Here is a 13,244-nt window from a genome sequence, read left to right as displayed (position 1 = left end):
TATTTACTTGTTTGTTTGTTTGGTTTGTTTGTTTGGCAGCTTGCAGGATCTTAGTTCCCCGACCAGAGATCCAACCCAGGGCCCCAAGAGCGCCAAGTCCTAACCACTGGACCGCCAGGAAATTCCCTCTAGTTTGATTTTTAAATTGTCAATAAATTCATTTAAATTTAGACTCTAAATATAGTATTACGACTCAGTAAAGTATTGTATCAATACAATGTTCTTTGGGCTTCTCAATGCAGATTCTATAAAAAGAAAATCTGGGGCGTCCCTGGTGGCCCAGTGGTTAAGAATCTGCCTGCCAATGCAGGGGACACAGGTTAGAGCCCTGGTCCGGGAAGATCCCACATGCCTCGGAGCAACTAAGCCCGTGCACCACAACTACTGAGCCTGCGCTCTAGAGCCCGCGAGTCACAACTACTGAGCCCGCGCGCCACAACTACTGAAGCCTGCATGCCTAGAGCCCGTGCTCTGCAACAAGAGAAGCCACCGCAGTGAGAAGCCCGAGCACCACATCGAAGAGTAGCCCCTGCTCGCCGCAACTAGAAAAAGCCCACGTGCAGCAACGAAGACCCAACGCAGCCAAAAATAAATAAATAAATAAATAAATTCTTTAAAGTTAAAAAAAAAGGAAATCTGAAACAGTATTTCATCAAAGAAACTTTAGGGATGACTGAACAACAACAAAAAAACTTCACAACTCCTAGTATTTCCTTGAAGGTAAAGGTGATTTTTGTTTTCCCACTGTGAAATTTATTTTCTGGATTTCAAAGCAAATAAGATTTATCAAATAGTCTGTTTTAATTATTCAAGTTTTTTATTTGTTTATGCTTATTTGAACTCATTTCCCTACTGATTCATCCATGTCATTTAATCAATATCAATTACAGAAAATAAAACATTTCTAAAGAGAGCAAAATGAACCAATAACTGCTGACACCCATAAGGTTTGGAAATGCTATGATTTCTAAACACAAAATTTTTAAATATAAAGTAACTTCAGTACTTACAGTCTTTTCCATAAATACTAGCTCTTTCTGTGATGCACAAGATAAAATTTTTAAGCTTTCCTCATACACACAAATGACCGTTATGTAAATATAAGGAAAGCTTTTCATAACATGCACTAAAATTATGGGAATGAGTCCATTCTTCAAGATTCAGTTAGTGCAGAAGGGGCCCTTCTGCTTCCCTCTCCCCAAATGAATAACAAATTGCCTATACTACAGAATGTATTATACTAAAGCATTTTAACAAAAGGTTATAGTCTACATGCAAAAAAAAAAAAAAAAGCACTGTTTTAATGCAAAAACACATCCAGCAGTTAATTTTCCACAGGCGGACAATTTGATTAATATACTATAATCTAAAATCCCTTGACATCAAAGTAAGGGGCAAGATTATAAAATGGATTAAATTCTTTTAAAAAAAGTCATTTTTTATGACAAATTACAAGATTCACCACACATATCTATACAACAATTAAAATGTTTTTAAACTTTTAATTGCCAGTTTCCCAGTGGCTGCTATAGAGAATTAAGGCAAAAATCTATTCTTGTTGTCTAAGGTTTTCATTTTCATTAACTGAATCATAAATACATTCGCTCCAATAGAGAATGCTATACTAAATTCGCTCCAATAGAGAATGCTATACTAACTGGATGCCCAAACATTTCTGGGACCATATAAGAAGGGGGCGGGGGGGAAGCAAAATCTGATAAACAGATTATATATGTAATGGGATCATTAAGTTTTAAGATATTTGCTACTTTATATCTGTAGAGGCTGCTACTTTAGTCATCAGAAGTCTCAGGGGCTCTCCCTAGGTTATTGGCTATTTTAAAGCCATAAATAATCTAAAAACTTTATTTTCCCGTATCCACCAGCTTCTTAACTTTCACTAAGCAACTACGTTTAATAACAATGCACTTTATACCTTCCAACACATTTTTTCAATTGCTTTTCGAAACCACGCTAACAAGACAGGGTAGGCTTATTTCCATTCGAAATAAGGAGCAGAGGGTCTAAGGCAGGGTGAGTGCGGAGAGCACACGGGTCAAGTTCAGCTTTTTGCACCACTCCATCCCTCCAGACACCACTGATTCAACTCCGAGGCCAGGCGGTTGCCCAGAAGCTAAGCAAACCTGTGCGCAGTCAGCCGCAGGTGTCTTCGTACTTCGCCTCCCTCACACATGTCCCCAGTGGATACCGCCTCCTGCCGAGACCCACTCAGAAGGCGTAGGGGTGAGGGGGTAGCGGGGAGGTCCGAGCCCATACGGACCTTCTCCCGACAATCCAACCCCAACACTTCTTCACACACAGCGAATAAACCAACACCTTAAAGCCGACCCACCGCGCAGCCCACCGGACTCTCTGGTTCCTAGAAATGTTTCTCGTCGCCTTGCTGACGTCAGCACGAGCGACCCGGGGCAGGCAGCGTCCTTCTGCCCCGCCCCTTCCCGGAGCTGCGGAGCCAATGGGAGAGAAGTGTTGGCTGCTTTGCTGCCCGCTCTCGTTTCAGATTTCTGGTCTGGTCTTGCTGGGTTTTGGACAGGGTTTGCAAGGACTTTGAAGTTGACCCGGTTGGAGTCGTACCCTTTCATGTTTGCCAAGAAACTCCGGGCAAGGATCTTTAATTCCAAGCAGCTGTCTCCTCGTTCACAAAGTGGGGATAAAGATATTACGTAGAGTTAACGTGAAGAGCGATGAAATCATTGTGAAATAAGAGTGACTGGACTTCATGCGTTGGACTTTTTTTTATAACCTGCCCTACACTGTGGGGAACTGTGCAACAATAAAGCCTGCAAACAAAGTCCCTGTCATAAGTAAGCTGACATTTTAATCGGAAGAGATGAATTTAAACGATAACTAAGAAAATTTAAACTTTCAACAAGAGCTATAAAGAAAACAGGTCTGAGGAGGGTTACTTAAGCTATACGCTGAATAAAAATCTGTTTTTAAGGGAATTTTAGTTGGAGGCGTTTAAGTTAGTTATTTAAAATGTCAAGAGCAGTAATAGTGATATTTTTTAAAGCTACTGTGCCGGTAGCAGAGGAAATTGAAACCGAGTCCCCCCTACTGAGTTTATGATTAATCTCTCCCTCCACAACTGTATTCCCTTTCTTGTCCCCTCTGACCTCAATCCTGTGTTAACTGAACACTAATCAAAGTCAGATGAGTAAGACTGCTGTTGTTGACAACATCGTTAATGTACTAAAATTGCTGTTGTAGATACATGCATCATCATTAACATACAAACTCAGAATGTTTCTCCAAGGCAAGATGAGCTCACAGACCTGTATCACCTGGCCAGAGAATCATAAACTGGAGACAACCTGACTCACAAAACCATGATTAAGAAATGTAAGAAGACTGTGATTAACCCCAGTTTCTTTGTTCTTCCCCTTTAAAACGTCCCTGACTCAAAGACCAAGATGGGGTGAATCTGAGATCTATCTCCCACTTCCTTGCTTGGCACCCTGCAAATAAACCCGTACTTTGCTGCAAACACCTGCTGTCAAAGAGTTTGGCTTTCTGCACCTGGCACACAGGATCTCTTGCTCAGTTACAAAGTGATCAGGGTTTTGGTTTTGTTTTGGCTAGGGGAAGGACTGAGGAGGCAGCCGGGCATCAATAAACGATACATGGAAAGGCATAGGATGCTTTCGTGTCCTTTGGCGTTGGTGGCAAGAAACTGTAGCAGTAATCCAAGCAAGAGATACCTCCACTTGCCCATGAGACATTCACCAGGTTGTACTATGGGTCTTTTATTTGGGGAGGGGCCACTCAAAGGTGTCTCTTTGTTTCTGTATTTGGGAATGACACCATTATCCACCCAGTGAGACAGTAAAGAAACCCTAGATATCCACTCCCACCCAACTTCTTTTTTACCCTCCTGTATGCAATTAGATCCTACGTCCTCTACTCCCCAATCTCTAGACCAATGCCCAGCTGGCTATATCAGAATCGTTTGTGGTAATGTTAAACAACACAGATTCCAGATTCCTGGATCTCCATCCCAAGAGGTTCTGAATTCATCTTCTAGTGAGGGAGGGACCTGCAATCTGCATTCCTCCCCTGCCCCCCATCTGCATTCTTTAAATAACATTGTCATCTCCACTACTGCTATGTTAGTTCAGGTCTTCTTGGTCAGTGTTTCCCTAAAGCCCTTCCAGTCTTGCTTGGCTACAGTAGACTCTGAACTGCTGCCAGGATAATGTCTGTTTCATTATTTAAAATATCATTTTTCAATTCTGATATTAATAATAGCTTTTTTTAGTTTTTTTCCCCCCCTTTCAGTCTCTATTTCTTCTGTTGGTTTTGGATTCTTTCATGTTAGAGGCTTCCACAGGTGTCTGGTAATAATCATTGATTATCTAATCATATTTAAAAGTGGGCATTTAAAAGCTGATTGGAAGCTCTGAATCCGTGGAGCAAGTGTTTTGAAAATCAAATGAGAGAAAAGGGCTGCAGGGGTGGGAGGAGGGTCTCCGAATTCAGTATAAAATTTTTCACTTAATTCTGTTCCAGGTGCCTGATGTCCTCCAATACAAAGACCCTCTGTTTTACTCTCTCCCAAACAAAACGGCCTTCAGAGTTAAGCTTAAGGGTGATGGGAGGTAGCATAAGGGTGTAACTCATTCCTAAGTGAATTTCCAATCCTTTTAGTTACCATCTTTACCCCTGCTTCCAAAAGCCAGTTTCTCAGTTTTTAAGGGTGTTCTATGATGTAAATAGGAGTGCTTATTGGCTTTGCTCACTGCTGGTTTAGTCTAGCTTTTCCAAATCAGCCAAGCCTTTGCTTTTTTGCTTTTTTAAAAAAATTAATGAGTTTATTTATTTATTGGCCACGCCATGCGGCATGTGGGATCTTAGTTCCCCAACGAGGGATTGAACCCATGCCCCCTGCAGTAGAAGCGCACAGTCCTAACCACTGGACCGCCCAGGAATTCCCTGAGCCCGTTGCTTTTGATTTCAGAATTTTGTTTCTGTTATCTCTTTCCCTCTATCCTTGAGAGTTTGTGACTCTAAAAATCCCTTCACTGTCATTTTCAGGGGTTCTAAGAGGGAGCAAATGTAGAAGACTATGTTCATTTTTACCTGGTAATCTAGAGTGATCATTCTAAAACATACGCCAGAGCAGCAACAGCACTCTCCTGCTTAAGAAGCTTCAGTGGGCTCTCATTGCCTGCATGACATTCAGACTCTAGCAAGGTAAACAAGATAGTTTGTTATCTTTCTAGCCTAATCTCTCACAGTTGGCTACTGCTTCCTCACCCCATGCTCCACATTCCCCACACCTGGTACTGTAAGATCCAGCTATAATAAGACCCTAGTAAGTCTTCTGAGCCTACCAAACCCTTATCAAGTCTCCACACCTGTGCTTTGGCTGAGTCACAGGCTGAAAACCCTTTCCCTCCCCACACCTGCTTGATGAACGTTTATTCCTCTTGTGAAAAAAGTTCTAACCTCACCTCCTCAATGCCTTTCTTCAAGCCTTGTATGAGAATTTACCCCATCCAACCCCCATCCCATAAACCTAGCATACTGCTGGGAAGAGCAATTTGCCATGGGCCCTGAGTGTCCCTGCAAATTTTTTCTGGGTACGCAAAGAATGCGAGGTACTGACTGCTCTTTATCCAGGTCATTTTTCAGGGTTGTTCGGGGTGATCAATCTTCAGAGCTGAGGTAATGCCTTCCCCAAGCAGCAAGCTTTCTTCCATTTACTGTAAAAGGAATGAATCCCCCCCAAACTTAGTATTCCTTTCCTGTAACACAACCCACTGTGTGTGCAGACATCCATCTATGTCTATCTTAGTTACCCGAGGGGGACTTAGGAGGCATGGAGAATTGACAGACATGAAGCTCCAGCTACTGCTTTTGCCATGAGTAATGAAGTTCTCTTTGACCCAGGAATCTCACGTCCACTACCATGAAACAGGAACACACTGGCTTATTAGCTTTTAAATAGGGTACAAGCCTTCCCAAACGGTGACTTACACTTCTCATAGGACCTGTAACAGCTGCATTATTTCCAAGTCTGCCTTCATTTAATCCCTTCTTGACAGCAGAGATTCATGTGTTTTGCACCTGTTTCCTGAACTATGTTTTTACTCTTCCCCATCTATTTACTACATCATTCCAATTCCCAAGAAGTATCAAATGCCTGCCCCAGTACCTTGCTGATCCTTTGCACATTTATTGGTACATTGGTACATTCTCATTTCACTGCTTCTTCAGCTACTTCCCAACTCATCTCTCAGTTGTCAATGTCATTGTTTCTTTCATAAATAAAAATTATTTCAAAAATAATTTTGAGGGACTTCCCTGGAGGTCCTGTGGTTAAGGCTCTGCGCTTCTACTGCAAGAGGCACGGGTTCGATCTTTGGTCAAGGAAGGTCCGGCATGCCACGCAGCGCGGCCAAAATAAGTAAATAAATAAAATAAATACACTTAAAAATTTCTAAACAACAACAACAACAAAATTTGAAAACCTTTGACCCTACCCCAAGACAAGGTTAGGTCCCTGTTATGTGCTCTGGTAGCACTGTAGCCCACGTCACAGTTGGGACAGTGGTGTGTGATTTACTCTAAGGGAGCTCAGCTGCCCATGGGTTCATTCAGGTTTGGTATTTTTGTCAGGTGATTGTGAAAGAACGGAGGGATGAGGGAAGTTAGGCTTTTTGCAAGAGTGAGCCCGTTAGAGTTCTCTAGAGGGAATTCCCTGGCGGTCCGGTGGTTAGGACTCTGCGCTGCCACTGCAGAGGACATGGGTTCGATACCTGGTTGGGGAACTAAGATCCTGCGTACCGTGGCCAAAAAAAAAAAAAAAAAAAATTGATGTTGCAGTCTTGAAACAGGTTGGAGACTCTGGCAGGGTTTCTAGGGTGCAGTCTTGAGAATTCTATCTTCTTCTGGAAACCTCAGCCTTTACTCTTAAGGCCTTCAACTGACTGGATGAGGCGCACCCACATTACGGAGGGTAATCTGCTTTACTCAGAGTGTACTGATTTACACGTTCATCCCAGGTAAAAAAAAATACCTTCACAGCAACGTCTAGACTGGTGTTTGAACAACGTGGCGCCAAAGCCTAGCCAAACTGAAACATAAAATTAACCATCACATCTAACATACCCATCAGTGGAGCCAAACAAGCAATCCTCAATGATTGAGGTAGAGTGCAAGCGCCCACTTGGGTCTCCGTTGTGTAATCATTTCCTGTTTGTCATAGTGCAGTGAGAAATTGATTCACTTTGTTATAAAGCAGAAACTAACACACCATTGTAAAGCAATTATACTCCAATGAAGATGTTAAAAAAAAAAATGAAAGAAATTCTAAAAAGGTTAAAAGCATTGGTTCCTGCCCTCCAACAAATTCTCAGCTACATGAGAAGACAATTTCTGCACACAAAAACATAAATTTACGTGGCATTTTTTGCAGTTTTCTCTAAAATGTCTGAGTGAGCAGTTATTTTCTGAGAGGGCTGGATTTTCTTTTTGACCTCTTTATGAAACATGAAGGCAATTTTCCTTAGAGGAGTTGACTACACCCTACTTGAAACCCTAAGAAAGGCATCAGACACTCAAGTGAGTTAATCATATTAATATGATTAACTTAAGTCTACCTGTCAGAGCAAACTTTGCTAGATTCCAGGGAAGAAATAGAGATAATATCTAAAGTTGGTACAGTAAGAAGTAAATAGTATGAGCTAATTGTTTAAAACATAGAGATTAACAACAGAAAAAATATTTAAAAGTGGATGCACTACAGAGGACTGGAGAGGGCAGTGACCTCTTTATTTTCTTCATTTTTAACTATATGAATGTATTATTTTGATAGTTTTTTTTAGAGGTAGGACCCTGGTATCTTTATTTTTAAAGACTGTTTTTTAAAGTAGTTTTAGGTTCATAGCAAAGTTGAGCAGAAAGTACAGAGTTCCCATATGCCCCCTACCCCCGCATAAAATAATCTCCCCCCTTATTAATATCCTCCCCCGGAAGTGGTCCATTTCTTACAGGTGATCATTACACTGACACATCATTATCACCCAAAATTTATAGTTTACATTAGGGTTTATTCTTGGTGTCATACATTCTACAGATTTGGACAAATACATAATGACATGTATCCACCATCATAGTAACATACAAAATAGTTTCACTATCCTAAAAATCCCCTGTGCTTCACCTATTCATCCCTCTCTCCCCACCAGCTCCTGGCAACCACTGATCTTTTTTATTCTCTCCATAGTTTTGCCTTTTCCAGAATGTCATATAGTTGGAATCATACAGTATGTACTCTTTTCAGATAGGCTTCTTTCACTTTGTAATATCCATTTAAGTTCCCTCCACATCTTTTCATGGCTTGACAGCTCATTTCTTCTCAGGACTGAATAATATTCCATTGTCTGGATGTACCACAGTTTATTCATGTACCTACTTTATTTTTATTTTAAAAAGTACTCCTCCCCAACACACACATGCAGTTTGGGAATCTAAGCCTCCTTCCTATTCTGTGACACCTTCCCTATTCTTGCTAGTGTTTCCACAGAACTTGGCACTAACATAGTGCTTACTTAGCACTGCATTTCTAATTACTTTATTTGTCCCTCCTACTCAGCCAGCAGTTTTGCCTGGTTCATAAGAGATGGTTTATATGCTGAAATGCCTGAATCAGAGAAATAAGATATGACTAGCTGGTGCCAAGAATGGATCCTGGATGTGACTGTCACTGTGCTGTTCACCATAATGCACTACCTAAAAGTCACTATTTAGAAAAAGTACACGCACATATTTAAATGTACTCATTACATATATTTGTCACCAACGCATCACAAGGAAGTCACAAAAAGTAGGCTTAGTTTAGTACACAATATAGATCCTGTGAAAACACATTTCTCATTTGCTCTGCAGTTTACAATACCTATATAAATTTAAAGCAGTTAAACAACATTTGAGATTACACTGGTATAAAATTGTAATTCACACTTCAGAAACTTGTGAAATAAAAGGCCATGATGGAGAAAGAGTAAGAAGTTTGTAGAATTACCTAACTGTCACAGTACCATTTTCCTTTATAAAAGCATCTCAATAAAACAAAATAAAAACTATGGAAAACACAAAAGTCAAATCAGAGATTTTGGTTTAGTACTTTCCCTGAGTCTCTTGTTTTTAAAAAAATCAAAGTAAGTAAGGCTGGTTCAAAACTGACCCATAAGGTCTTGCCTCCTCCATATGCTGCCATGAGGAATACATTTAAGGCAAGAGGCTATACACACAAATGGTCCCAGGGCTTTATTCAGATGCCAGTTTGCTTGTGTTACCACCACAGGGTTATCTGACCCACTGCTGCCCGCTGCACATGGGCTTTAAGAGCTGTCAGCATTTTCTCTTGGCCTGCCATGATACAACACATGAGACTAAATACCAAATGAAGACAAAAGATTATGGTTATTAATAAATATTACAATTCTAGGTGGATTTGGACACTATGTACACCAAATCATGGTAATAACACAGAAACAAACACTTTTATGTTTTAAAAATCTTACATAAACAAGGGTTCAGGGCAAGTCATTTTAAAGTTTTAAATTTCAGATGTTAAAAAACAAACAAACAAACAAAAACCTTTAAAAAAATCTAATTCATTAGATCCCAATAAAACAAAGTAGAAAAAGTGATATGTTGATGCTCGGAATTAGACGAGCATGCTAATTGAAAAAAGTTGTTGTCTCCTTTTTCCTTAAAATTGGCCCCTACAATGTTTCTACTTGATCATCTCATTGCATACACAGTATATTTGCAAGTGATCAAGCACTTCATTAAAAAAGCATATAATCAAATTAAGGGTAAAAGGTTTGTTAGAATCTAAAAAATTATTTTTTACTTCAAATGTACCAGGTTACTTGCTGGGCTTCTACTATAAGGGCACTAAGTAGTATGGATCATACTTTCTGGTCAAATGTAGGAAAATATTTTGCACAGCCATGTTTTTACAGTCATTCTCAGAGCATCTCAAAGATAGGTTGCAAATTACTGCTGTATGTCTCCCTCTTGAAATCTCGATTGCAGACCAACGGCCAACATTTCAAAAGCTAATAATCATGCACTGTCTTAAAACTGAGGGGTGGAATGATGGCTCTAACCACCAAAATAACTGCTGCTAGTTATTTAATTTAGTAATATAAGCACCTCATTGCACAGGTGGGGAAAGTGAGGCACAAAAAGGTGTTTCTTCTGTTTTTTGTTTTTTTTAAAGAGAACTCTTGATGCTAGATAACTTTGGGGTATAATGGATTCAAGGTTTGCATGAAATGTTATACTTAACTCACATGTCCTGTTTGCATCACAACACCTTAGTCTAACCTCTTGCAAACTCTTTAAAGCATGGACCTGGCAAATGCCACTGACCACCTGCCTTCTCTGACCAGGTGAAAAAGGCTAGCCAATGCTTGAGCGAAAAAAAAGAATACCACATATTGTTGTATTATATGTAATTAGCAAGGTTCAATTATGAAAATATTCCATAACTGAATTTCCATAACTCTCAAACATTCCACAAAATTCTCTAAGAACCTGTGGGAGAGTAGAGTACCTGGCAATCCTCTCTTAAACAGAAATTTACCGATTCATTGCATTACTGTTGATGATCTGAAGTTAAATGTATACAATTTCTAAAAAGAAAAGTACAAAACTACTAAATAAAACTGAAAGGATCATCCAAGTTCCTAGATAATACCAAAATATTTATCTAGGATTACTAAAGAAATCATAGCACTTTGGTACCCTTTTCAGAAAAAAATCTCAAAACATAACACAAGCATGTGGCATTTCACACAGTACCGAGTAACAGTAAATGGAGGTGTAACCACTATAACTTCTCCACTAACTCTGTGTTTTGAAACATCGTGTCTGCCCCTAGCAGCTACCATTCCAGTTCCACAGGGTATTTTCCAGTCAGACAAGCTGTACAATGATCGTTCTTTTCAAAACATTCCAGACCATTCCCATTCTCTTGAACCATAACATCTTCCTTTGTACAATGACCATTCTTTTCAAAACATTCCAGACCATTCCCATTTTCTTGAACCATAATATCTTGCCTTTTCACTTTCTGTTTTTTAAATGTTATCCCTTCTTGTACAGATGAAACCAGTCCTTCTACTGACAGATACACAACACTGTTTGCTCCTACAGGGGAAAGACAGGGAAAAAGGTCATGAGACTTCCTTTGGAAAGGAAGAACTGCCTTAACAGAGAATAGTTACAAACAGAAAAACATAAGCCAAAATAAAAATTTCTCCTTTAGCCCCTGTCTCTCTTTTTTTAATTTTTTAAAATTTATTTATTGAATTTTTGGCTGCGTGGCTTGTGGGATCTTAGTTCCCTGACCAGGGACTGAACCCGGGCCCTCGGCAGTGAGAGCTGGAGTCCTAATCACTGGACTACCAGGGAATTTTCTCCGTTAGCCTTTCTTAAAAAAAAAGGGGGGGGGGCGGTGGTGGCTGGAGAATCAATAAAACTCAGGGCCTTTATTATTTTTTTTAAATTTTAAATTGGAATTTAAGGGATAACAATTTAAAATAGCAGTGGAGGATTCAAGTCTAGAATGGCTTCAGAAGGCTTTAGAAGTCATTTTCTTGAATAACAGATCTTGAAGTCAGGAAGATCTGTGTTCAAATTTAAGCTCAAGGTCACTTACTTTTCCTAAGCCTTTTTTTTTCAGCTATCAGATAAGGGAAATATTGCCTAATTGTAGCAGTTTTGTGATGTTATTATGATAATATAGATATGTTCCTGGCAAAGAGTGAGTGCTCACAATATATCAGTTGGGTGACATTCAAAATATTTAACTGGTAAGGTACAGGCATGACCAGTCAAGAGAAACAACAGCCGTAAACAATCAGTGTGGAGGTACCATACATGGATGAACACGTATGTGATATTTATAGTTTATACCTCACCTGAATTTGAAAGGCAAATGTCTTATCAAGGATAACCTCCATCTTTAAGACTTCTGACCTCATTATTAAAGATAAGCCTATATAAGCTTTTCACTTTTTGATTTGTACCCACATCCAAATTATTCTATTAGAATCTGTGGTGAAATTGCTTTTGTTTTTCTTCTGATCTGACTTTTGGGAGGCTTTAACTGATTAGCAGTTCTCTCTACTAGGAAAGCCTTTCTTCCTTCTTCTCTGATCTCACCTTAGCCTAGCTCTCCATCACAGCTCTCACTATGGTGTCCACACATATCAGGCTCTCTCACTATTCATCTGCTCAACACATACAACATTTACTTTCAATAAATACTGAACACTATTTTTTATTAAAAGTGTAAAGATGAACAAGCTTGGATTTTCTGTTAATAAATGAATAAAGATAAAATGTTACAGAATTGTAATACCTACCTAGATGATCTGAGATATGCTCAAATTCTGGTTTATTGGCAATAAGCTCTTCTTTTGTTGGTATGTTTATTCCCATGAAGCATGGATATCTAATTGGTGGTGAAGCTACGCGAATGTGTACCTTGGAAAGAAATCATTTCACACATTCATTAGTTTGACATTCACTGTAAGAACAATTATGCAAAATTCTGTCATTGACAAATACAACATAAAATTGTTTTACAGAATACTTTAACAACATACGGGTAATAAAGCATACTAAAAAATTTCTTTCACTATAATAGGTGGAAAAGAATCCTAGAAAATCATGTGATATACATATAGAACTCCAGTGTTCACTCAGAACTACTTTTAGAATTAATTCATTACCAAGAATCCTACTTGAGCAGCCCTGTCCTAGACTCCAAAGTGTCCTGAACAAGAATTTCATAATGTTAGCCACTTGTAAAGGGTTCTTTTTACAGAGATGCCCATTGTTTCCTTCTGTCACCTACTAACAAGGACCTTGCTTTCTTCTGATCTGTCATTTCTAATTGATTATATTCCTAGGACCACCTTCATTCTCTTCTAACACTTGAATGGCACCTTTGCCTACCTCTTATTTTACCTTTTTTAAAAGAAAAATAACATCTACCAGGATATAATAAAAACCTTACTACTACTACAAAGAGCTATGTTTGTCTATTTTTTTTATCTATCATTATTTTCTGCCTTTTGTCAGGAACATTTACACAGCTATAATCAGTGTCCACATTTACTTTTTACCTTTCTTGTAACAGCAAAGATTTTCCCGTGTTTTGCAGTCTTCATAATTATAGTTTTTAAAGGTTGCAT

General features: G+C 39.2%; 3 protein-coding genes and 1 long non-coding RNA gene across 11 annotated transcripts in view; 2 read left to right on the top strand and 2 right to left on the bottom strand.

Moving 5' to 3' along the window:
• AASDH (aminoadipate-semialdehyde dehydrogenase) overlaps window positions 1-2,486 on the bottom strand; it is a 39,678-nt gene extending 37,192 nt beyond the window's left edge. Inside the window, exon 1 of one of the 6 annotated variants that reach the window (XM_082464453.1) lies at window positions 2,338-2,486. Coding sequence is in view for 2 of the 6 variants with exons in the window: in XM_082464451.1 (XP_082320577.1) it covers window positions 2,145-2,275 (131 nt within the window). In the remaining 4 variants the exon portion in view is untranslated. The other 5 variants (XM_082464451.1, XM_082464450.1, XM_082464452.1 and 2 more) reach the window with 5 other exon arrangements.
• The window catches only part of CRACD (capping protein inhibiting regulator of actin dynamics), a 384,229-nt gene that overhangs the window by 308,314 nt on the left and 62,671 nt on the right, over window positions 1-13,244 (top strand). The gene's annotated exons all lie outside the window — the stretch shown is intronic.
• On the top strand, window positions 2,460-9,107 carry LOC309662097. The gene is made up of 2 exons (XR_014264512.1): window positions 2,460-2,911; window positions 3,232-9,107. It is a non-coding gene; the product is annotated as an uncharacterized lncRNA (long non-coding RNA).
• Window positions 8,794-13,244, bottom strand: part of PPAT (phosphoribosyl pyrophosphate amidotransferase) — a 36,926-nt gene continuing 32,475 nt past the window's right edge. For both annotated transcript variants that reach the window (XM_082464484.1, XM_082464483.1), the window contains 2 exons: window positions 12,411-12,531; window positions 8,794-11,190 (listed from right to left, as the gene is read on the bottom strand). In XM_082464484.1, the coding sequence (XP_082320610.1) occupies window positions 10,925-11,190; window positions 12,411-12,531 (387 nt within the window). In that variant the 3' untranslated portion in view covers window positions 8,794-10,924. The remainder of the gene's footprint in view (window positions 11,191-12,410; window positions 12,532-13,244) is intronic.

The sequence above is a fragment of the Balaenoptera physalus genome (assembly GCF_965194825.1).
Source record: "Balaenoptera physalus genome assembly, chromosome: 5".
Taxonomy (NCBI): Eukaryota; Metazoa; Chordata; class Mammalia; order Artiodactyla; family Balaenopteridae; genus Balaenoptera; species Balaenoptera physalus.
The sequence above is the reverse complement of the archived record's forward strand: the minus strand, read 5'-3'. Positions and strand labels throughout refer to the sequence as shown.